Source organism: Xenopus tropicalis, chromosome 9 (assembly GCF_000004195.4).
Source record: "Xenopus tropicalis strain Nigerian chromosome 9, UCB_Xtro_10.0, whole genome shotgun sequence".
Classification (NCBI taxonomy): domain Eukaryota; kingdom Metazoa; phylum Chordata; class Amphibia; order Anura; family Pipidae; genus Xenopus; species Xenopus tropicalis.
Window position 1 is genome coordinate 24,363,351 of NC_030685.2, and position 23,058 is coordinate 24,386,408.

Below are 23,058 nucleotides of genomic sequence, written 5' to 3' on the forward strand. Positions count from 1 at the left end.
CACTAGTGAAAGTGCTGATTTTCAAGGTTTAACTTACAGATTTTAGCACGACTGTCTTTGTGTCTCATAAGGAAAAGAATCACGTTTATTACCACCCTCTTGCAAAATACCCAATGTACTGTATTGGATTATGGTAAGGAATTCAATGCACATTTTTGGACGGCTGAGTACTCAGAACTGGCATTGTGTCTTTCCTCTTCTACATTAGATTATATTAAGGCACAGGTAAGCAGTTCATGGGTACACTCATATAGTTATAATAAAATTCAAAGACCTACACAGGGATCATCAAGTTAGAGACAATTAATATCTCTAGGCAGCCAGCATTACAGTTAATGTAAGGTTTTAAAAAAAGACAGTAGTCCATCAAGTTTCAACGCTTTCAAATTATCACCTGTTCATATACTGTATGTATTTATTATATATATACCATATATATCGAATATACAGTTTGGTAATTTCCCTATGGGACGAAACTGTAAATGATATCCTAATAAACGGTGCCTAGTGATGTCATCAGTTATAATCAGAGATTAGTGATGTAATTTCTGAATTACTAATAAATATAGTACCCCCTATTGTAAAATATGAAGATATTAGAAGTCAGTACCATAGCCTGTATAAAAGCATGCAACCTTCGGCCTCATGCTGTTATATGGGCATGGAACTCCTTGGTAGCTTATAATATCCTTATATTTACATTACATTACATTATTCACTATATACAGTATAGAGCCATAAATATACTGTAAATTATATCTTTAGAAAGGGTTCTTAGGGATATCGTCAGTTATAATCGGTGCTTAGTGATTTAATTGGCCATGCCTCACTGAAATAATGTGCCCCGTCATATAGTATGTGGATATTATGTCACCTCTGAGTTCCACGACCTATGGGTCATATAACTCCAGCTGACATTTAATATCCTTATATTTTACAATAGAAGGAACATTATTCGCTGATAATAGCTTGGTTACTCAAGCCTAAAGAGGTGGCATCTGGTTATTTGATCTTTTCTATGGCTACCTGTTTATGATGCTTTCTAATGTTCATGTAAAAAGTAATCATGCCCCCTCACAAGTGTCTTTTCAAAACAACCACAGCCTTGACAGTCTACCCTTATAGTTTCATTCTTTCATTCCTCTTACCAGTTTAGTTGCTCATCTACTTGGGATAGTGTCTAGAAAGAGACCTGAGGGATTCTGGCCACTGCTCCTCCAGGATGAGCCACAAAAGGTGGTTGTAGTATGCCAAGTAATCATAATATAAATGACTGTTCCCTGGAGATGCCTTAAATCCCTTAAAAACAAATCTAACTGCAATGTACCAGTCACAGGCAGCCATGGGTACTACATTCCCTACTGTCCATGCTTGTTTAGCAAATACAATAACCTATTAGTCATCCTTGGTGCTGGTGGGTTACTACCTAGCAGTAAGCAGTGCCTCATGCATATATGCCCAAAGCTCAGAGTCCAAATACGCTGGAAGTGTTTTGCACTGGTCTGTTCTACCTTGTGTGTGCTACCTTGCTGTAAGTAGAGGCATTTCCCTATATGTTCTTGAGGCAATACTCTTATGTAGTTACATAATCTTTAAAAAAGAAGCCAGAAGTGAAACAGACAGAAAGCCAGGGCATGAACTGGGCAGACTGTTAGAACGATTTTCAGCTATGCGGTTGTGTTTAGTTTCAGGCAATTCCTTATGAATAAAGAGAAGATATTTCATTACAGTTATAAGAGATTAGCTTAGCTTGCTTCCCACGGATATCTCAGGGGGGGTTTATTTCTCTTTGCACGTAGTCACTATGTAGGAGGAAGGAGCACCAGGACTATGGTTGGACAGTCATTGGCTGATTGGTATTGGGTGATATTGGTGCTCTGCTGAGTAACCGGAGAAACACTTCTGCAGATTTGAATTACATCCTTTGGCATACTGGGCTTTGTGTTGGGCATCCCTGGCATATTTGGCTGATTTTACTGTAGCATATTTGATGGTACCTTCCAGGGCCATTTTAATAAAAGGGCAAAGGTGGTCCAATAGAACACCTTTAAAATGGGATCACTTTGGGCAGAATCATCATGCAGAGATAGTAGACCCCTAATTTTAACCAACTTGAAAAGCTCTATAGTAGGGTTTATTGTCCTTTTTTCTTCTGGCATCACCATTTTGTCATTTTTCTGCTCCCCAGGCTGTTGGTCCATGGCTGCACACCTGGGGATCATGTCTACTTCAGTAAACACAGACCATTTCTTCACTGCCCACCTTACTATATTGAACCTCACATGCTTGATGGTTATTCTATCACAAATTTCTTGGGGAATTGGGGGCCTGTCAATGAAATTTTGTGCAGGGCCCACTGGTAACTTAAAGTGGCCCTGGTACATGCCCTGCTGGCTTAAAGTACTAATAGCTGTAGGTCTGGGCAGGCTACCCCTGAACCACAAGAGTGGACTTCATGCGTGTTCTTAGTACCAAGCCAATGTATGTTTTAAAGATACCCCATAAAAAGCAAGACGATCTTCATAATTATCCACCCATTTACTAATGTATTTGTGCTTTTTGGGCTATCCAGACTGGGTACTATATGTTCTACTTTTTACTCTTAATCAGTGTCCAACCGGGACACCAAGGGCCCACCAGAAAACCTGATATCAAGGACCCACCTACCAGAGCCATAAAACCTTTTCTTTTTTGTACCAGTGTTATCCCCATATTTGAAAGGATAATAACTGATTAATATAGCCTAGAAGGCACTGTTTCACCTAATAGATGCCAGTTTACTCCAGTGCTCCCCCCTATGTGTTTGTTGCATTACTGCTGTACAAGCTGTGTAATAGCACACAGCAATACAATGACTACAGACTACAGAGGTCTTGCTGTGCAAATTATTTATGAGAAAGATCAGTTCCCACCAGGAAAAGTCCCAGTACCCGGCAGGCCTGTCCAACCCTTAATCTGTTCAGTACAAATGGTACAATGGTACAAACAATGTTTACAGAAAGAAATGCTTGAGATATAATATAGTTGCAACAGCTAATAAAACTCAATATAAATGAAAGAAACGCCTAGTGAGTTGTGATACCTTTAATAAGAACAAAATCTCAGTGCTTGCAATAATATCTGGCTGATAGTAATAACGACTAGTAATTGCGAGGTACGTGCAACTGGCTAAAGCTCCTCTTTTGTTATCTTCTCGCCATCTTTCTCTTCACCTTCTGTTTTCCTTGTCCCAGAAGATTCCTTTAAAAACATACATATATGAGTGACTCATTTCCTTTTATTCGTCAAAAATAAAAAAATTTATTTGAGTGAAGAATCAATTATTTAGGTCTGGTGCAGCCTTCTACACCCAGGGCTGGGGGAATTTTTTAAATGTATATAAAGGTGCCTATGGGTGCCTATATGGTGGATACAGCCCTGGGTAGATGTCCTACAAGGGTAAGGCATTCCAGCACAGCCAATGGATAAGGAATAATTGGAAAATCCCCTAAAATAAGTTATATTCTATGTTCTACATTCTATGGCAATGTCCCCTTCTGACATCTAAGCATTTTTTAATAGGGAATGAAGCCTTTCATGAGTTACTCAGGTGTTGCTAGAATACAACTCTCCTCTCCTTTTCCTACCCCAGCATATCACAGGGTGAAAGATCTGAACTAAATACAAAAATACACCCAACCCTTTCTTAGAGGTACCCCATGCCCCCATCTCCTACTATCGTCTAGACTCAATCCAAACCTAAGCGCACAGACTCCTTTGAAAACCATGGAATTCCTTATCAGAAGTGGCAGAAGGAGAGGGGTAGGGGGGATAGAAGAACTCAAAAAAAGTAAAAAAACAGGAAAACAGTAAAAAAAAAAAACCCCAATTACAAAATCCCCTGATAGAATTTCGAACTTTAAAAAGAAGTGAAATATTTGTTAATCTTAAGTATCAGTGAAATATATAGACTTGGGAAGGATTTTTTTTTCTTGAGGGGATAAGAAAAGATGTAAAGGGCACAACAAAGCTGCATGATCTCCTCTAACTGAAAATAATACGACAAACTCAACAAAAGTCTAATGGGGTTGCTGTAATGTAATGCTCTTGTGCCTTCACGCAACTGCGCTTATACATTAAAAAGTTTAAGTTACAGATGTTTGTGTTAGACACTGTATGTTCCATGGATCGCTCCCCCCCCCAGGTGTCTTACCATGGTAGAAAACAGTAGCCTTCATTGACTGCTCTACAGGGTACAGCCGCCTCTTACCAGCATGCCCTCCAAATGCTTGTATCATTATCTACAGGATAGGAGACATAAACCTTTCCAAGAACATTCTGTTTGTGTTCCATAATTCTCTAAAATAGCCAAGTCAAACTAAATTCCAGACCCAGTGAAAACCCACCCTACTAGCATTATATCAGGCATCTCACTGGTCTCGTAAGGCGCTGCCACACAAGGTGGATTCTGGGCCTGCAGATAAAGGCAGGTTGAGAATCCTCCCCTAAGCTCCAAAAGACTTATTGATGTGCCTGTACCCAAAGCCATTGTGTTGGGCCAGTTGCAGGCACTCGGAGCAGATTTCGGCGCAGCACTGCCATAGGAGGATTTTAATGAAGGCTTAGGGAGGCTAAGCCTCCCCAAACCTAAGTCCTTTGTAAATTTACCTGAACTTGTTTGCAATATAATGCTGTACAAGTTTGCAGGTTAAGATCAGACATCAGCGTATCAGTAGCAGGGCTGTGTGGGGAATGGAGGGTTGTGATGTGAAGGGGTGCAAGTATAAGGCAATAATAGTCCAGCCTTAATGTATTCCACCTTTCAGGCTAAGTACAATCTTCCTTAGTTTCTGCTCATAGTCTGCTACTCTTCCCTGCCTTCCTTCCCAATGTAACATTAGCCTGCCCAGCAGAGGCTACACAGAGCTGAAATTACTGAGGGAAAGCAATGCAGAGAGCTGGACAAGGTGCTGCTTTACCTTATTAGTAAGATAAGCACACATATATTCCTTTATATATCATTTATTTTTATAGTCTTGTACTATATCGGAACTGTAGGAGTGCTGGCAAAGTTTTACATAGCTGTAATAGATCTAATGTTCAGCTCATATAAATTAGAAGTACACCCAAGAGTTACGTCTGAGGTGGAAACTGATTCTTTTGGGGCTATCTAGATTAACCTTTCTAGGAAATGATAGGGAGTGATAAAGGATTGGGGTGCTAGAAATATGAACTCTGTTAAGGCTTAGGGGAGATATGTTTAGCTGGAATTGGTTATTGCGGGGGGGCTTAAGTTTTGGAACTGGAGATATTAAGCTGATAATGGCTGGACTGGCTGGGAGTTGACAGAAAAATACCAGAGACAATCTGTAGAACTTAAAAATGACTGCTGGGAGTTGATTGTAAGCAGCTGTTGGTTTAGAATTAATCTCATATTAAGTGTTCTAGAACTGAATAGAGTTAAAAAAAATTTCAGCTGTAAAAGACCAATGCCACCAAAACATGAATGGTTTTTTTTCTGCTCCAAACTGCATTTTTACTTCAGTATTTTAAAGTTGTCAACGTATGTGTGTGACAAAATTGAAAAAAAAAAAAAAAAAAATTGTACAGACAAGTGTTTTCTCTGTGTTTCCCTGTGCAGGATCTTTCATGTGTTTCATGTGCCACCTCCTCTCCCTGTATGTCACTCTCATCCAACCACTATGTCAGTTACTGCCTTCTTCATTATTTTCATATATTAACCCCACCCTCTCTCCTATCCCCATATATCCCTCATGTAATGCTGATCATAACAGGCTTTTCACCCATATGCCATTCCCCATGTGTCACTCACTGCCCAGTGCCATCCTTGTGTTCATGGGGGGACCCATATAAATAACTTGTATGGGGCCCCAAAGTTCCGGATGGCAGCCCTGATAAAAGTCTCTTATGTTCTGGCACTTCCCACTGATTGGCAGCTCTGTTCCTGTTTGCCCATCCTGCTTCTAAACTATCTACCAACATAATACATGATATAATAGTGGCCAGCCAGCCTTCTATGGAAAGTCTCTCATATAACCCACATAGGGCTTTATTGGCTCCTGCTTGGATAGCCATACAAGCACCTGCTTTCAGGTCAAACACTTTTCAAATAGATGTTGTGCCTATTTTTACGTTATGAATAGTGTAGCACAGATTCCAGATTCATTCTCTCTACTTATTTACAGTCCCCCTTACTTATGTAACAGTCCCCCTACTCATACAGGTCTTGGTGCAAGCAGCCGGCTTTAACCCTGCATGTTTCCTTCACACAGTTAGGGCGCACCAACTGTCATATCTAAGACAACAGACCAAAAAGATCCTCCTACAAGTGGGAGGACTCAGATAGCCTAGTGGTTAGGGAATCAGCCTTCAGTGTGGTGACCCACTGCGACTCGGGTTCGATTCCACCCTAGGTGCACCTTGTGACCTTGGACAAGTCACTTAACCTATATACCCATGTCCCGGCCAGGCAAGCTGCGCGGGCAGCTTGAGAGCCGTTACTTTTTCATTGGCTACATTTACCTTTCCCTTACCAATCCTCTAATGATTTATAATACCAGCTATGAAATTGCCTGCCTTGATTGTCCCTGCCACAGTTAGTGGAACTGAGCTGTCTTATCCAGCTGAAAGCAACTATCACAGGAAAAATCAGTTTCTTTCTACTGGCAATAAGAAGCCAATTGATACACATTCCTGATGCTTGTAATATTAACTATGTGAGCCCACTAGATATCAGACCAATGCCAATGGCGGTAAAAGACTGAAAGCAGTTGCAGTTCCGCAATAACTGGATATTCTGAAGACAGGGGCGCCGCTGCCATAAGCCTGCAAGGTACTATGGGCAGCAAAAAGCCGCTCCTGGTAGCTTTAAGAACTGAAATTCAGATTTTAAATCGCATTTTCAACTCAGTACTAGCAATGTGGCCCCCTCTTCACACCTCTGCGAGGGAGGCGGCATCTGAAAGGCTGCCTCAGAGCAGCATAGACTGATTAATCTTTCTAGGAAATGATAGGGAGTGATAAAGGATTTGGGGTGCTAGAAATATTAACTCATATAAAGTGTTCTTAGAGAGACAGCGTTATGGAAAAAAAAAATTCAGCTGTAAAGGACCAATGCCAACAAAAAATGAATGTTTTTTTTCTGTCACCCTAACTGCTTCAAACTGCATTTTTACTTCAGTATTTTAAAGTTGTCAATGTATGTGTGTGACAACATTTTTTTAAAATTGTTCATGTCTCTTACAGTGTTTTTCCCAGCATTTCCCTGTGCTGGATCTTTCATGAGTTTCAGCACAGGAAGAAATGCAGGCCTATATACCCTATTAGGCTGTACTCTGTGTGGCACAGGGAAGCTCCTAACAGCACATTCCACCTGCATTCCACGCTTGTCTGTGCCACAGTGACTACAGTCATATAGGAAATACAGGCACACAGCAATACAGTGACTACAGACTACAGAGCTCTTGCTGTGCAAATTATTTATGAGAAATTCCCCCTGCCAGCTCAATATAACAGCCACTCCTGCTTACCTGTGGTAATAAATTTGATTAAAGTTATTTTTCTGACCACATCACTGACTCCTAAACTAACTCTGTCTTACTACTGGGAAGCAGCACCTGGAAAAGGTAGAAACAAATAAATGCTCTGTGCTCCAGAAAAGGCAAAGGGCCCACTAAGATCAGTTCCCACCAGGAAAAGTCCCAGTACCCGGCAGGCCAGTCCAATCCTTAATCTGTTCAGTACAAATGGTACAATGGTACAAACAATGTTTACAGAAAGAAATGCTTAAGAAATTAGCTTGAGATATATTATAGTTGCCACAGCTAATAAAACCCAATATAAATGAAAGAAACACCTACTGAGTTGTGATACATTTCTTTAATTAGGACAAAATCTCAGTGCTTGCAGTAATATCTGGCTGATAGTAATAACGACTAGAAATTGCGAGGTATGTGCAACCGGCTAAAGCTCCTCTTTTGTTATCTTCTCGCCATCTTTCTCTTCATTTTCTGTTTTCCTTGTCCCAGAAGATTCCTTTAAAAACATACATATATGAGTGACTCATTTCCTTTCATTCGTCAAAAATAAAAAAATGTATTTGAGTGAGGAATCAATTATTTAGGTCTGGTGCAGCCTTCTGCTGTGGGAATTTTTTAAATGTATATGAAGGTGCCTATGGGTGCCTATATGGTGGATACAGCCCTGGGTAGATGTCCTACAAGGGTAAGGCATTCCAGCACAGCCAATGGATAAGGAATAATTGGAAAATCCCCTAAAATAAGTTATATTCTATATTCTATATTATATGGCAATGCCCCCTTCTGACATCTAAGCATTTTTCAATAGGGAATGAAACCTTTCATGAGTTACTCAGGTGTTGCTAGAATACAACTCTCCTCTCCTTTTCCTACCCCAGCATACAGTATCTCAGGGTAAAAGATCTGAACTAAATAAAAAAATACACCCAATCCTTTCTTAGAGGTACCCCATGCCCCCATCTCCTACTATCGTCTAGACTCAATCGAAACCTAAGCGCACAGACTCCTTTGAAAACCATAAAATTCCTTATCAGAAGTGGCAGAAGGAGGGGGGGGGGGGTATAAAAGAACTCAAAAAAAGTCAAAACCAGGAAAACAGTAAAAAAAAAAAAACCCCAATTACAAAATCCCCTGATAGAATTTCGAACTTTAAACTGCATATGTGAGCAGTTTTCTGCCAAAATTCACTTTGTGTTCCTGTACCCAGCCGTACGCAATAGCTGCGGATGCAGGCACATCAATAAGCTTTTTGGCGCATAGGGGTGGATTGTCAGCCTGCATTTATCTGCAGGCTAAGAATCTACCCAGTGTAGCAATGACCTAACATATGGAGACTACTTAAAAGTTTAAAAAACTGGCCCCTTTTGCTAAGCTTCACACAACAAAAGATCTTTATTAATAGGCTCGGTACTTATAAGGGTCAGGGCATGTATTGTGCTTATTCACTAAACCTTTCCTCCAGGGCCTTGTTGTGCTCTCCACTTCATACCCAATATCAAACATGCTGTACGGTGCAGAACACAGTGCTTGTGGGTGAAAGGAAGACCTGTCCTCACTGCCTACCATAGGGCAGTTATCAAGGACAGCACTTCTTGGCATCCTCCGTCCGCAGAGTTGCTAACCCAGTTCAGAACTGATCTGGGGGCATCTTGGTTCTGCCTATCACACCCTCAGCCTGACCTCAGATCTGCCCCTACCCGCCCCCATTCTGCCCTGGCCCTGCGCCCGGATTGTGCTCTTTTCTAATCTGTTTAGGATTTCAGATGATGGGTGCAAATAACTAACAGGGTGTGACAAACCTGTTTCAGTAGGTGATAAGGTGAGAGAGGGGGTTACATCTGGGTGACTCCTGAAAAAATGTGGGTGAGTTGAAATGCCTTGGTTGTTTGCTGACAGGACATTGCAAGCAAACCTCTTTGCATCTTCTATGCCACAAACAAAATAAACCATTTACCTTATCCAGTTTCTCTGTGTTTGTAGATTTCATTTCATTCTCCAGATATTCTATGAACGCTGAAAGTGTCCGTTCCCCAGTGTAGCGAATGGACTTACAGAAAGAAAACATATTGTATCCCATAAGTCTTATTGTAGCGTTAGAAAGAAATTACGCAGACTCACAGACAAAAAGAGCGTCAGAGATGGCTAAAGAATTCAGCTGGCCAATATGTATCATACATGCAAGAGAATGCACCAATAAGAATTCTAATTCTCAGCACTATTATATTAGTTAAGTGTTACTGTAGCGTTAGCAAGGCATTGCACTGAAAGACTCACAGACAGGAAGAGCAACAGTGGCCAATGGCAAACAAAGACATACATGACATAGTCACATGGTAAGCAAGGTTGAAAAAAGACATATAACCTTAGTGTTTGACCTAGCGACACTCTCTGTAAGTAAATTCAGAAAAAGGCAGTCCCAGCTATATATGGACATAGGGCTTATGGACAGAACTCATTTACTTACTGAGGAACAAGGTTGATCCAGTGCAGGGACAAAAAATAACCAATCGAAATGTTACTTTCATTGTCTAAGTTGTAATGAAAGGGTCAGTGCTTTATATAACTAATAATACAAAAGAGAATGTTGTGTTATTAAAGAAGCCTCTGATGCTGTGGGACTACAGCTCCCATAAAGCTTTAACCCCTGCTGCAACATTTGTACGGAGCTACACTGTTATGAAAGGATGACTCCTCCATTAAGGAGGCTTTAAAACTCCACTCCCCCCTAGTTCTCTACACTTCTTGGCCAAAACATAATTACAGATGCAAGATTCCCAGCACTATGTCAGGCATCATGTTGTTATCTTACATACAGAGATTATTTTGCCATTTTGGCTTCATTATATGACACAGGAATCAGACATGGGGATAAAGAACAGACTTGTTCAGTGCTGGGAAACTGTGCTTATTGCTCCCAACTCCAATTGCAGGAACAAAGAACAGGGAGCCTTATTTACACAGATCAGCTGGGATTCTCATTGGAGGATTTTTTTCCATTTCAATGCAGCTGCCTTGAGAACATTGCTTTAACAAAACAAAGCCCTTTGGTGCTGGACTACAGCCCTAGCATGCTACAATATGATAATATGCAACATTTGAATAAAGTATGGTTTAGATCCCCTTTAAAATTTACCTTGGTGTCTGATCCAGCAGGGAAGTAGCGAAAATAAGGGTAGCGATCCAGTACCATCAGCTGAATATCATTGGCTGTGCAGTCTATTTTGGCAATGGTCACATTTTTATGATTCTGATATGTCCGCCCTAACTCTTCCCAGATTGGGAATAAACCCTTACATTCCTGGGACCATGGTGCATCTGCAAGGAAAAATTAGTTCAATCAGATCTGAATAAAAATATGTTATTTTTTATTAAAAAAAAAAAAAAAGTAGTTTGTTTATTAGGATCCCTTGTTCTGAGCCCCTCTGAGTTCCTGTTTCGTAGGTAACTGACAACATGCCATTTTTGGCAATGACCAAAGCATATCAGAATTCTATGAATTCCAGTTGCTTATTTTCAGCAAATTAATTCATTAAAAATGTCGACAAAGCTTTACAAAACCCAAACCAACAGTCTTTAAAAAGTGAAATTCCTTCCAAGTCTCAGCGGTGCTTCATCCTTACAGGAGACGGGGCTGCCTTAGTGGAAGCGCATTAAGGGGAATAGAGTGCATATCTGGTTGGACAAAGTATTAAGCACATGGCTCAGGTGTGACTTGTGTGGTCATATGGGGGGGCCAGAATGAGCTTCACCTTTTTATAAAAACATCTGTACCACACATTGCTGTAAATTTAGTATTCAAAAGCAGGGCTGTCCAATTGGAGGCCTACAAGTTCTCCAAAGAATTAATTGTATAATATCTTTTTTATTTAATCTGGCCCTTGAACATGCTATATGAGAAATAATTGGCTCACTACATTGAATAAGTTGGCCAGTAATGTTTTATGAAACCCTATATACACAATGAAAGGGAAAATCTTATATTTTGCATACTGTTTTTCCTATTTGCAAGGCACACCGACTAGACTATGTTGCACAAAGTGCTCCTTACCCTGTGGTAAACCCTGCTGGAGGCAATTACAGCACAGACATGTATCTGTTTCATGAAATATCTGAAACCTAATATGAATCTACACATAATACAGATGAAATTGAATTGCTAATGTAAAATGCTATTCAGTATGATACAATAACTCATTTAGTATTGGAGTCACTCCGAGGCTTGACTAACAGAAGCCACATGTTCCTTTCTACTTGTGCCAAGCAGCAATACACCTGCTTTAAATAAAAACACAAACAATAGACCACAAATTGTACAGTACAGGGTGCAAGAATGCAATTAAGCCCTAGAATTAACACCAGCCCTTATTCTTAATGCATTCCATGTAAACACACAACTGACTTCAAATTGAATCACATGCTAATGCCAGTTTTTTAAATCTGACAAACTAAGGGGCCACTTTATTTTAAAATAAATACAACCAAGCGGAACTGTGGAAAGTCACGAGTAGTTATACTTACAAAACATGATAAACGTATGTGTAGTCTTATTGAATGCAACGTGATTGAAGTTTTTTCCAACAAGCAGCTTTACAGGGTTTTTGTCCCAGTCTTTAGGAATTTCTTCGCTGTCTCTTTTTGGCTGTCTCGAGAAAAAGAACAATACTTCAAGCATTCTCTAGTTTTCTGCTAAAATTGGAATTCTTCTTACTTATTTTTGTTGTCCAGCATAAAAGGCAGCATTCAGAAACTGAACTGTCCCCTTGGAAGAGGATATAGCACTAAAAGGTATATGCCTGTTGCACGGCCTTGATGGTACATCAGCTGTTTGTACAAATGATGATGCCTCTCTATAGAAACTATACTTGCAATAGAACTATTTTTGAAGTACGTATATAAAAAAAAAACAAAAAAAGTTGGATGATCACCATTATTTCCCCCATTTTGAAGACACTCCTCCAAGTGAAAGCAATAGACATAGTTTGCTCCTATCAGCAGCAACACAATTTGGAATGAGGTAGATCACCTTTTTTCTTATCCTTCCCTATATAACTAATTATATTAAGCTTATTTATCCAATATATACTAGCAGGGCCACCATCAGGGGGCACAGGGGGGCCTGTTGTCAGGAGCTCAGTCAATTTTTGAACCAAGGGAGGGACTGGCCATGCATAACTTGTGTAACTTACCTTATAAGTTACAAGGAAGCACAGCTTTATAGGGCAGGAAGTGAGTAGGATTTAAACTAAAGGCAAACTCCACGGACAAAAGTCCTGGTGAATTCAAAAGTTAAGGTAAAGTCCACTGACTTATTAGCACATTAATTAGCAAAGACTTTACTGTTTATATGACCTACTTCTTATAGTGTAACATCAACTGTTTATATTGTTATTGGGCTCCCTAAACATTGGGAACAAGACATTTTCCATAAATATATATTGCCGCTGCTTATCAGTCTCACTGAAACCCCCTCTACTTCCTGGGTCCTCCAGCAGTTACAGGGTCCATTTCCATTATAATTACACCCTTGCTTATCCTTAATTTCTTACCTTAGCTTTCCCATCCAGGTAACTCCTACAGAATCGCCTCAGATTCTCAAAGTTAACCTCATCCGCGGGCATTCTGTACTGCACATCACTGGTCAAGTTTAAGATACGAACTGCAGGTGTATCCACTTCTGTTATGCGGAAATACTCAAATATACGCCCATTCCGAGGCTCGTCAGTGTCAACTAGTATAAAGACAAGCTGAGAAAGCATTAAAGACTATGGGTGACCAAGGAAAAAAGGAGGGCTAAACTGAGTATCATAAGATATGATCTGTCCATGATTTTGTAACTGAAGAAGGTCACATAAGAGGTCATTTATGACCACAAGTGCAGTGTGCAAAGTGCAATTTTAGACACAAATGCCATGTTTTTACCCACAATGCTGTGTATTTCCCCTGATTCCAGTGCCATTGTGATCACCAGGGAAAGTTGCAATTGGTACACTTTGACACAAATTGGACGCAATTGCACTGAAAATGTCTAGTGCGTGTCATTTCTGACACTCGGCACCAGAATAATGTGTGCCTGGTTCTTTACATGTGATGTGTGTGCTTGGACTGCATTGAGGTGATTGATGCAGGCCGCTGTGGGAACCCTGATGCTACTGTCCGGTAGAGAAAGTCAGTGGTGCCATGTACATAGAAGTACATGTGGACACGAGTACCTTTAATAATGGGATTTTTTTGATCATCTGACTGTGTCAAATATGCATTGTGGACGTAAATGAACCATATTGACTTAACAGACCAAGGCCATAATAATATATAACTACATCAGGATAGAGTATTTGAACATCAAACCTACTTGCATTGCTTAGAAATTCCCACTATATTCCCACTATATTTTCCTATATTCATTTTCCTGCTATGGCTCCAACCTTCCTTTGTTCCTTATTTTTAAAAATGAATGTTTTGAAACTAAATAAATTAAAAACATTACATTAAAATAAACTGAATAAATGAATGAATGAACAAGATTAGTATATAAGCTTTCCTAATAACTTACTATATTTTTGAAATTAAATTAAGATATTATAGCTTTATGAAGTGATAAAAAAAACATTGTACGTAACCTGGCATTTCAGAAAAACTCCAACGTTGCAATACAAACCTTTCCTCTGAATTCAAGTGCCGCAGATTCAAAATTTTCATAAATTGTACCAAATGATTGAGAGGTTTTGGAGGTGAAGAGCAGAATGTGACTGCCAACAGGGACATCAAAAATAGTGACTTGAGTCTGGAAAAACCAAGACAAACATCAATATATCCAATATACCTAAGTCACCTGATAACGTAGCATTTCAATAAATCATCTATTTGGGCAAACGCTTATTCTGCTAATATAAAACTATGCGGCATATAAAATGTTTTAAAAATAAAAATATGCAATTCTATAACTATTCCAAAAAATGTAAGTAAAGCTATAGATACAGAAAAATGGAATGGCATTTCTATCTATAAAGTGTTGTGAGATAATGAAAAAGTCCAGAATGCTGGGAATTCTCCTGAATTTCTCAGTTCCATCTGCAATTAATCTACCCCAACGTTTGTTGCTATTTGTTTTCTATTTGTTTTTTTTTTATGCTGGGAAGTTTAAACAGTAGTGGGAACTTGACATCTAGCAAAGCAAGTAAAAATATCATACATCTCAAATCGCCTTGAAATATGGAAATCTTTACTAGTGATGTATGGATCAGCATGAAACCTGCTTGTCAGGTGGTTTAGTCAGAAAAATACCGCCCCCCATGCAGTTTTTTTTGCAGACCTTACTTGCCAAGCCATTTTATTATTTCTCCTGTCCCAACCCAATGTCTAATGGCTGACATGGTCTGCCATTGTCCTTTATATACTTGCACCCTCTGTCCTTCCCCCTGTGGTGTTGCCATGGATGTAGGGGTTGAGCACAGGTATATAAGTTGGCACGGGGAGGGTGGGTTAGGTTCATCAGGTCGAATAATTTTTGACCAATACATCACTGTGGTGCACCCATAAATATCCTACGTACAGTGCATTTCACATTCAGGTTCATAATTGGCATTTCATGAACTGACATTATTTATATCCTTTTCTTTATAAATAAAATAAACCAAGATCATCACAAGACATATCAAAAACAAGAAACATTAACACCCCAAGCACAGTGCTTTAACACGAATTCCTTAACAGGGTACCCTACCTCTAAATTATACTCAGTCACCACGTCCATGATGTAGGTTCGGATTAACCTCACTAGGTCCAGCTTGCTTTCAATTTCTTCTTCTGGTATTAAATAGTTGGTAGGCTTGTCCTTTATGATCAGCAGAAATATGGGAATGTAAATGTGGCTGTAGGATGAAATCCCCTAGGTAACTAATGAGTAGATCATTTTTTTCGAGCAATGACTTGATATTTATAAAAGAAATTAGAGAGAGTGAATTTGCACCATTATCCAAGTTGAAACAGTCTCATAAGTCCAACTTTAATAAAGGGATTATGGAAAAGCTATTAGTTATAGTGAAAGTCTTGTGTTATGGAATATTACATTCCCCCGTGCTTCACAGGATCCCACACAATAATCCTGTACTCAAGCATAATATTCCCACAATGTACTTTTCGCATCCCAAATGATCTATCATTTTAGAACTCTGTTATCATATTTTTATGATTGTGCCAGGGAGAAAGATGCTCATGAACCCAAGAGGGGAAGGCTTTTCTACAGTCACCATTTTGGTCTTCTAGGTTAAAATCCTAATTTTTGTCACTGATATAATGTTATTCAAATAACCACACAGTATGTACAATATGTTTGCACTCCTGTGATTTAATTGTTTCATTTTCAATTAGCATGGATATAGGAATCCCATCCATTACACCTCCCAAGTTTAGGTGAGCAATACAGTAATCTACCACATTTATTAGCAGAGGCCGCCATGACATATTCTCTCCATAATCTTTTACCTTTTATTGGGATGTTAAAAGCTAAATGCAATGTTTTTTTAAGGTCTAGTAACCTATAGCAACCAATTAGCAAGAAATATTTACTGGACAAAAAGTGATAAGCTTGACACCTTCTTAGCCAACAGTCAATAATCATTTTTATTAATCACCTAAAGTATCATGACCTGTTAACCTTATAAATTGGGCCAAAACCCATTCGCCAGATTGGTACACAGATTTAGGCACTTTTCTTCAAAAGCCTCAGTCCCAAAACACAGCCCCAGAGGCAAAGAAAATCAGCTGTGATGCTGAGAAGGGGAGCGGATTTAACTCTATGGCCTTATTTATCAATTTTTCAAGTTTGTGAATTCGAGTTTCATTTTCTAAATCGAATAAACTCACATATTGAATGCTCAATTCTTTATTAATAGGGAAAACTTATTAAACTCGTCCGAATATAAAAACTCAAATACCATGAATTTTCTAGTTTACAAACTCGGAAAAAACTTGAATATCTTGAATTGAAAACACGGCTTGACTTTGCCTAGTCAAACTCCCATTGACTTCTATAGAAACTCACAAGTTTCCGATGGTAAATTTTTACATTTGAGTTTCTGTTTTTTTTAACTTAATAAATACCAGACATTAGAGTTTTTAAATTCGATTTTTGAACTCAAAAATATTCGAATCGTGAAAAAAAACTGAAAAATTGATAAATCTCCCCCTAAATATGTTGAAATGGTAAAGAATTTTTTAATGACGTCTATCCTAAAAAATTAACAAAATTGGCTTATTAACAACATAGCATGAGTTCTACAGATATTGGTAAATCTCAACTAGTTATACAGATATTAGTTAAACTCAAACAGAGATACCGGTCATACTGATTATATTTGAGAAAGACTCTCCTGTACCTTTTTGTATACTGCAACCATATTTGTAGTGATTCCAACATGTGAAAATATCTCATCGTTGCTGACCAGTCCAAAGGGAAAGTCAGGAATATCCTTGGCAGCTTCATTAAAATATTCTTTCTTACTAGCCGGCTCCTGTTTCTTCAAAAAAGAATAAATATGGTTTTATATCTTAGCTGGAAAGATGATGTTTTTGAAATACAGGTATAGGACCCGTTATCCAGAATGCTCGGGACCAAGGGTATTCCGGATAAGGGGTCTTTCCGTAATTTGGATCTCCATACCTTAAGTCTGCTAAAAAATCAATAAAACATTAATTAACCCCAATAGGATTGTTTTGCATCCAATAAGGATTATTTATACTTAGTTGGGATCAATTACAAGGTACTGTTTTATTATTACAGAGAAATAGGAAATCTGTTTTAAAATTCTGACTTATTTGATTAAAATGGAGTCTATGGGAGACGGGCTTTCCGTAATTCGGAGCTTTCTGGATAACGGGTTTCCGGATAAGGGGTCCGATACCTGTAATAAAATGGAAATGCTTTTGTGGATTAGACGTTTGAAGGTGTGCATGGTTCTTATGATTTATGTACTTGTTGGAAGGGATAAAAGTTACAACTTCACCATAGCTTATAGACAGCTTGCAGGAGCTACATAACCCACAATGCATTGCACTGTGATGTTGCTTTCCTTATTGACATCATGTGTGCAGGGGATTGTGGGATTGGGAGGATGCAGGATGTAGGCAGGTTAAGGACACTCGTCTACTGTTGCATTTTTTTTGAGTCTCAAAGTAGTCAGTCAGATCAGCAGGGGAACAGGGGGCGGGGCTGTTCCAAACCATATTATTACATTAAAGATCATGAAAAGGCTGCATATTTTTTAATCAATATATATTGCTAAGTTGCTATAATTATGTTAACTTTTGAGCCTTCTTCAGAAATAGCTGTCTTAACAGTGATAATGGGGGACAGACGGAGACTAAATACGATGGAGAACTGATGAAAATATTGCCTCTTGTGTAACAGACCACTGTTTCTATCTACATCTCATCTCCTTGTACAAAATTCTGTAAACAAACTGCAAACTCTGTAGCTGTTACATACCAAGGGAGTTTTCCAGAGAGATTAAAAAGAGCATTAGTAAATGGACCCTGATTTTCATTTATAAATTCTATTTATTTATAACAGAGAACCTTTCCCACTTTGCTTTATGTACAGTATTTACCATATAATCCTTGTTTCACATACCTTAAAGAACCCAACAACAGTCACTTCACCCGAATGAACAAAAGAATCATACTGGTCTGTGCTGTTAATGTAAAGAGAGCTGGGTCCCATTCTTCTGTTCAGCCATGTAACAAATGCAGATGCAGTTCTCACACCTTAAAAATGCAGAAAATGGATATGTGAGCCCTCTATCCTATACCTCATTGTTTCTTACAAAAATTGCACTTTTAAGACCTAAATATTTGCAATGCAAATACTTCTACATTGGGAAAAAGTAAAGGAAGGATGTTGGCTATGATGGTAAATAAGAACTCACACTAAGGGGCACATTTACTAACCCACGAACGGGCCGAATGCGTCTGATTGCGTTTTTTTCGTAATGATCGGTATTTTGCGATTTTTTTCGGAAAATTGTCGCGACTTTTTTGTTACCAATACGATTTGCGCGAAAAAACTTGAGTTTTCCGTAGCCATTCCGAAAGTTGCGCAAAATCTGGCGATTTTTTCGTAGCGTTAAAACTTGCGTGAAAAGTCGAAATTTTTTCGTAGCGTTAAAACTTGCGCGAAACGTCGCGCCTTTTAAGTTTTAACGCTACGAAAAAGGTGCGACTTTTCGCGCAAGTTTTAACGCTATGAAAAAAATCGCCAGATTTTGCGCAACTTTCGGAATGGCTACGAAAAAATCGTATTGGTAACGAAAAAGTCGCGACAATTTCCGACAAAGTCTTAAAGGCGCCGAAAAAATTGCAAAAAATACAAAAAAGACGCAAAATGTTCGTTTTCCAATCGGAATTTTTCGGATTCGGATTCGTGGGTTAGTAAATGTGCCCCTTAGGGGCTAATTCATCAAATCACGAGTTTGAATCCCAAAATAGGTAAAATTCAGATTGGATACGATAATTTCGGTTGATCGCAAATATCACAAAAATGCTTACGAAAAAATCGGAATAGTCACAATAATATCGTGATAAGATTCTGGATCTTTAGCCAAACAAGCCAATAACAGTTTCCTATTTTTCAAGTAAACCATTAACACGATACGTTACCTTTGCATTCAGTAGGGTTTTTTCGATTGCCATCAACAAACAACTTTATTGTAGGAAATTCTTTGATCTGAAACTCTTTTCTAAGTTCTTTTTCTTGAGTTACTTCAACCTGACCAAACCTTATTTCTGAGGAGTCTTTCTTTATTTTCCCTGCTGCTACTGAAAATTCTTCTTTAACGGTTTGCGAAGGGCCAGATAGAGCAAGGTCTGAAATAAAATAGTGGTTCAGTAATGTTTTGGACTTGCTGAAATCATTATAAACACAATATTTCCAAAAGTATTAAGATACATGCCTACCCAACATTTTATTCTCAAACCAAGCGCATTTACATGTATATAATGGCAGCACTTTCCAGTAGATGTTGGAACATTGTTGGTGGCATTTGCTTCCATTAAACCACAAAAGCATTAGAAAGGTTTGCCATAAAGTGATCAGGTCTGGCTCACTGGAGGTGTTTAAGTTCTTCCACTCCCATCTCCGCAAATTAATTTTTATAGAGCTCATTTCGTGCATGGGGGGAAGTAAAAAACACAAAATTGTCACGAACACTATGGGGCCGATTTACTAATCCACGAACGGATCAAAAGCATCCGAATGCGTTTTTTTTCGTAATGATCGGTATTTTGCGGTTTTTTCATAAATTGTCGCAACTTTTTCGTAGCCGTTACGACTTGCGCGAATTGTCGCGACTTTTTCGTAGCCATCACAAAAAAATCGGAAAGGTTTGCCCGCCGTTTACTAGCGCTCAATACGAAAAAGTTGCGACAATTTGCGCAAGTCGTAACGGCTACTAATCCACGAACGGATCGAAAGCGTCCGAATGCGTTTTTTTCGTAATGATCGGTATTTTGCAATTTTTTCGCAACGGCTACGAAAACGTTGCAACAATTCACGAAAAAGCCACGCTGGTGACGAAAAAAAATCGCAAAAACTACGAAAAAGTCGCAAAATGTTCGTTTCCAATCCGATTTTTTCCCATTCGGGATTCGAATTCGTGGATTAGTAAATCAGCCCCTATAAGTTAAGGTTTAGATTTTAAGTTAAGGTTTTCTATTAGACTGCCAGATAGTGAAGTTCAATTTATAATGCTAGATAATGCATTTCCATAGATTCAAAGTCTATTGATGACAACCTTTCCACCACTCAAGCCTACCCTTAGCATTGCACTTGGTGATATTAGGCTTGTGTATGCCATCTCATCCCACGTTTCTACAGGCAGTCTTGAACTCGCCAGTGAGGGTGAAAACTAATTCAACATGTGGTTTTAGAAGGAAAGATGAGGTACTTTCGCCTACGCACTGACTGTACATGTGAAATGTGAATACTGGAATCTTGAGTACTCACATTCCAACCGAATGAAGGAAGATTATAACTTATGCCAGTAAAAGTGTTAAAATGGCTATCTGCCCAAATATCTTTTACTTTCAGTCTTTTTTTGTCTTTACAATGTCATGGAAGGACACAAGTCTCTAGGAGTGTAAATGTTCCTGCCTTATCACACATCAGAGAGTAAGAGAAATTAAATAGTGCTTTACAAATATTTGAACACCAGCCTTGTATACACAATATATTCTCTCAGAAACAAAATCTGTACTGTATATTGCAGCATTATATTGCAACACTGAATGGGTTCTTAACCGTTTAACAAGAATGGATTATCATAGTTATTGTAGATAATTACTTTGGTTCCCCTAATATAAACTTGGTGGTCTTACTACAGGAGTTAAGTTTTAACGCTACGAAAAATGCGCAACTTTTCGCGTAAGTTTTAACGCTACGAAAAATGCGCAACTTTTTACGCAACTTTCGTAATGGATACGAAAAACTCGCGTTTTTACGCAAAAATCGTATTGGTAACGAAAAATTCGTACAGAATCCGAAAAAATCGCAAAACATACGAAAAAATCGCAAAATGTTCGTTTTCAAGTCGGAACTTTTCCAATTCGGGTCGGATTCGTGGGTTAGTAAATCAGCCCCTATGTATGCATGGTCATGGGATATTGATGCAGTTAATGTTGCAAGCCTGATTTAGCCTACACAGGAAATACATACTTAATCTCAAGAAACCATACCAGACTGTCTTAATATGGATCATAATAATATGGTCACAATAAGCTTGTAAAATATATTAAGGGACACCATGTGTCTATAGATATGAGAGTTGGGCTCTCCAGGTAAGAATAAACAGAAATTATATCTCACTAAGAAAAATACATCCACCAGAGACCATTATTAGAAATCACAACTAACTATATACTAAATATTAACTGAAAAGTTTAAAGGTTTTGTTAGGGGGATGGGATTAATTTAAAGTTAATGATCATTAGCAGCTTAAACCTATTATTTCCCTTTTGCCCTTCCATAAGGTATATAAGGGATGGCCTAGTAATTGTCACTATGGTTCAAATCCTTTTTCAACCACTATGTCAACACATTGTGGAAAGTTTTGGGGCCTGGAAATGACATCTGAAAAAGAAGTGCAACACAGACTAGAAACAATATGGTAACCAAAATCAGGCCTTTTTCATTGTGCAAGGTTAGTTATCACGAAAACAAGGGTTAGTTATCACAAAAAACAACTTCATACTTACAAAATTTGACCAATAAATACTTATTTTCTTTAAGGGCTCTGGCAAAATTTGAACCTGTAAGAACAAGGACATCATTCTCCTCTTTAATTTTAGGAGGCTTGTGCTTCTTCACTTTGGAACCTTTGTCTGCCTGAGCATCCTTTGCTAAAGAGAAAGAGAAGGAAAAGCACAAAAGGAGGAACAGCTTCATGCCGATAATATGCTTTCTGTTCCCTGGGGTAAAAATGAAAAGAAAAACAGCTGCATTTTCCAGCACTTCTAAAGGAACTAAACTCCACCTTATCTGCTCAACAAGTGGCAATTTCCCACGTCTCATAACCTGATTAAAAAATTGGCTTACTTACAGATTGTTCCAAGAGTGAGAGTTCATATGGGGGAAAATATAATGAAAGTTAGTCGTTCTTACAAGCAAATCTAACACTTTCTTTGGCAACAGAATGTGTATAAAAGGCTGATTATTCTTAGCCTGTGGGCCTGTATTCTGGCCAAGTATGTCTCTATCCAAAGAAAAAATACAATACGATTTCGTAGTTATAGTTATAGAATTAAAACTCACAATATTGTAGATCACCTGAATTTTGATGTATTTTTAAAGGGGAACTGCAGCTTCTGAACCAAACTTTGTTAAAGAGCCCTACACAACAAAGAAACCCTTAATATACCTATCACTATAATCTGTTCCTATATGAATAAATACCATTTTATATGCTGAAATCCAGTTGCAAAACAGTTCTTCTCTTTCTGCATCGTTTAAGATCCAGACGGGGAGGAGGAACTTGAAAACTGATGTTACATATTATAACACTACCCTACAGCTTACAGACAGCATGCTGCAACTACATAACCCAAATGCATTGCACTGCACTGCGATGTTCCTTTTCTTATTGACATCACGTGTGCAGGGAATCATGGGATTTGGAGGATGCAGGCGGAAGTCAGGCTGAGGACAGTCGACTACTGTTATATATTTTTTTGAGTCTGAAAGCAGTCAGCCAGATCAGCAGAACAGGGGGCCGGGCTTGGGTAACTGTTCCAAAAAAACTATTTGGTAGCCCAGTATAGAACACTGTGTATAAGAGTTTCTGAAAAAGTAATGCTTCGCAGAATAGCAAATATTTTGATGTTTTTCTCTAAAGCTACAAGTTCAGGAACCTACAGCACTGTTTGAGTCTGTGGTACGTTTATGGGAATGAAGACAGAGCCAGGATCCATGGGCAAACCCTCTCCAGCATATAATATTCAAGTATAAGACAGAGGCAGCTTAAAATGGCAAATA

General features: G+C 38.6%; 1 protein-coding gene across 3 annotated transcripts; it reads right to left on the bottom strand.

Moving 5' to 3' along the window:
- Window positions 1-3,100: 3,100 nt before the first annotated feature.
- On the bottom strand, window positions 3,101-22,225 carry pdilt (protein disulfide isomerase-like, testis expressed). 3 transcript variants are annotated; one of them, XM_018097350.2, is made up of 11 exons: window positions 21,783-22,225; window positions 19,191-19,397; window positions 18,166-18,299; window positions 16,913-17,053; window positions 15,259-15,369; window positions 14,194-14,319; window positions 13,085-13,282; window positions 12,057-12,177; window positions 10,672-10,853; window positions 9,493-9,585; window positions 3,101-3,240 (listed from the first exon to the last, which is right to left on the bottom strand). In XM_018097350.2, the coding sequence occupies exons 1-11, from the start codon at window positions 22,096-22,098 to the stop codon at window positions 3,169-3,171; spliced, it is 1,701 nt and encodes a 566-aa protein (XP_017952839.2). In that variant the 5' UTR covers window positions 22,099-22,225; the 3' UTR covers window positions 3,101-3,168. The 3 variants fall into 3 exon arrangements, with proteins under 3 accessions (XP_017952839.2, XP_031748624.1, XP_031748623.1); XM_031892764.1 differs by lacking the exon at window positions 3,101-3,240 and adding an exon at window positions 7,860-8,034 and having other exon boundaries at window positions 16,913-17,047; XM_031892763.1 differs by lacking the exon at window positions 3,101-3,240 and adding an exon at window positions 7,860-8,034 and having other exon boundaries at window positions 21,783-22,223.
- Window positions 22,226-23,058: the final 833 nt, after the last annotated feature.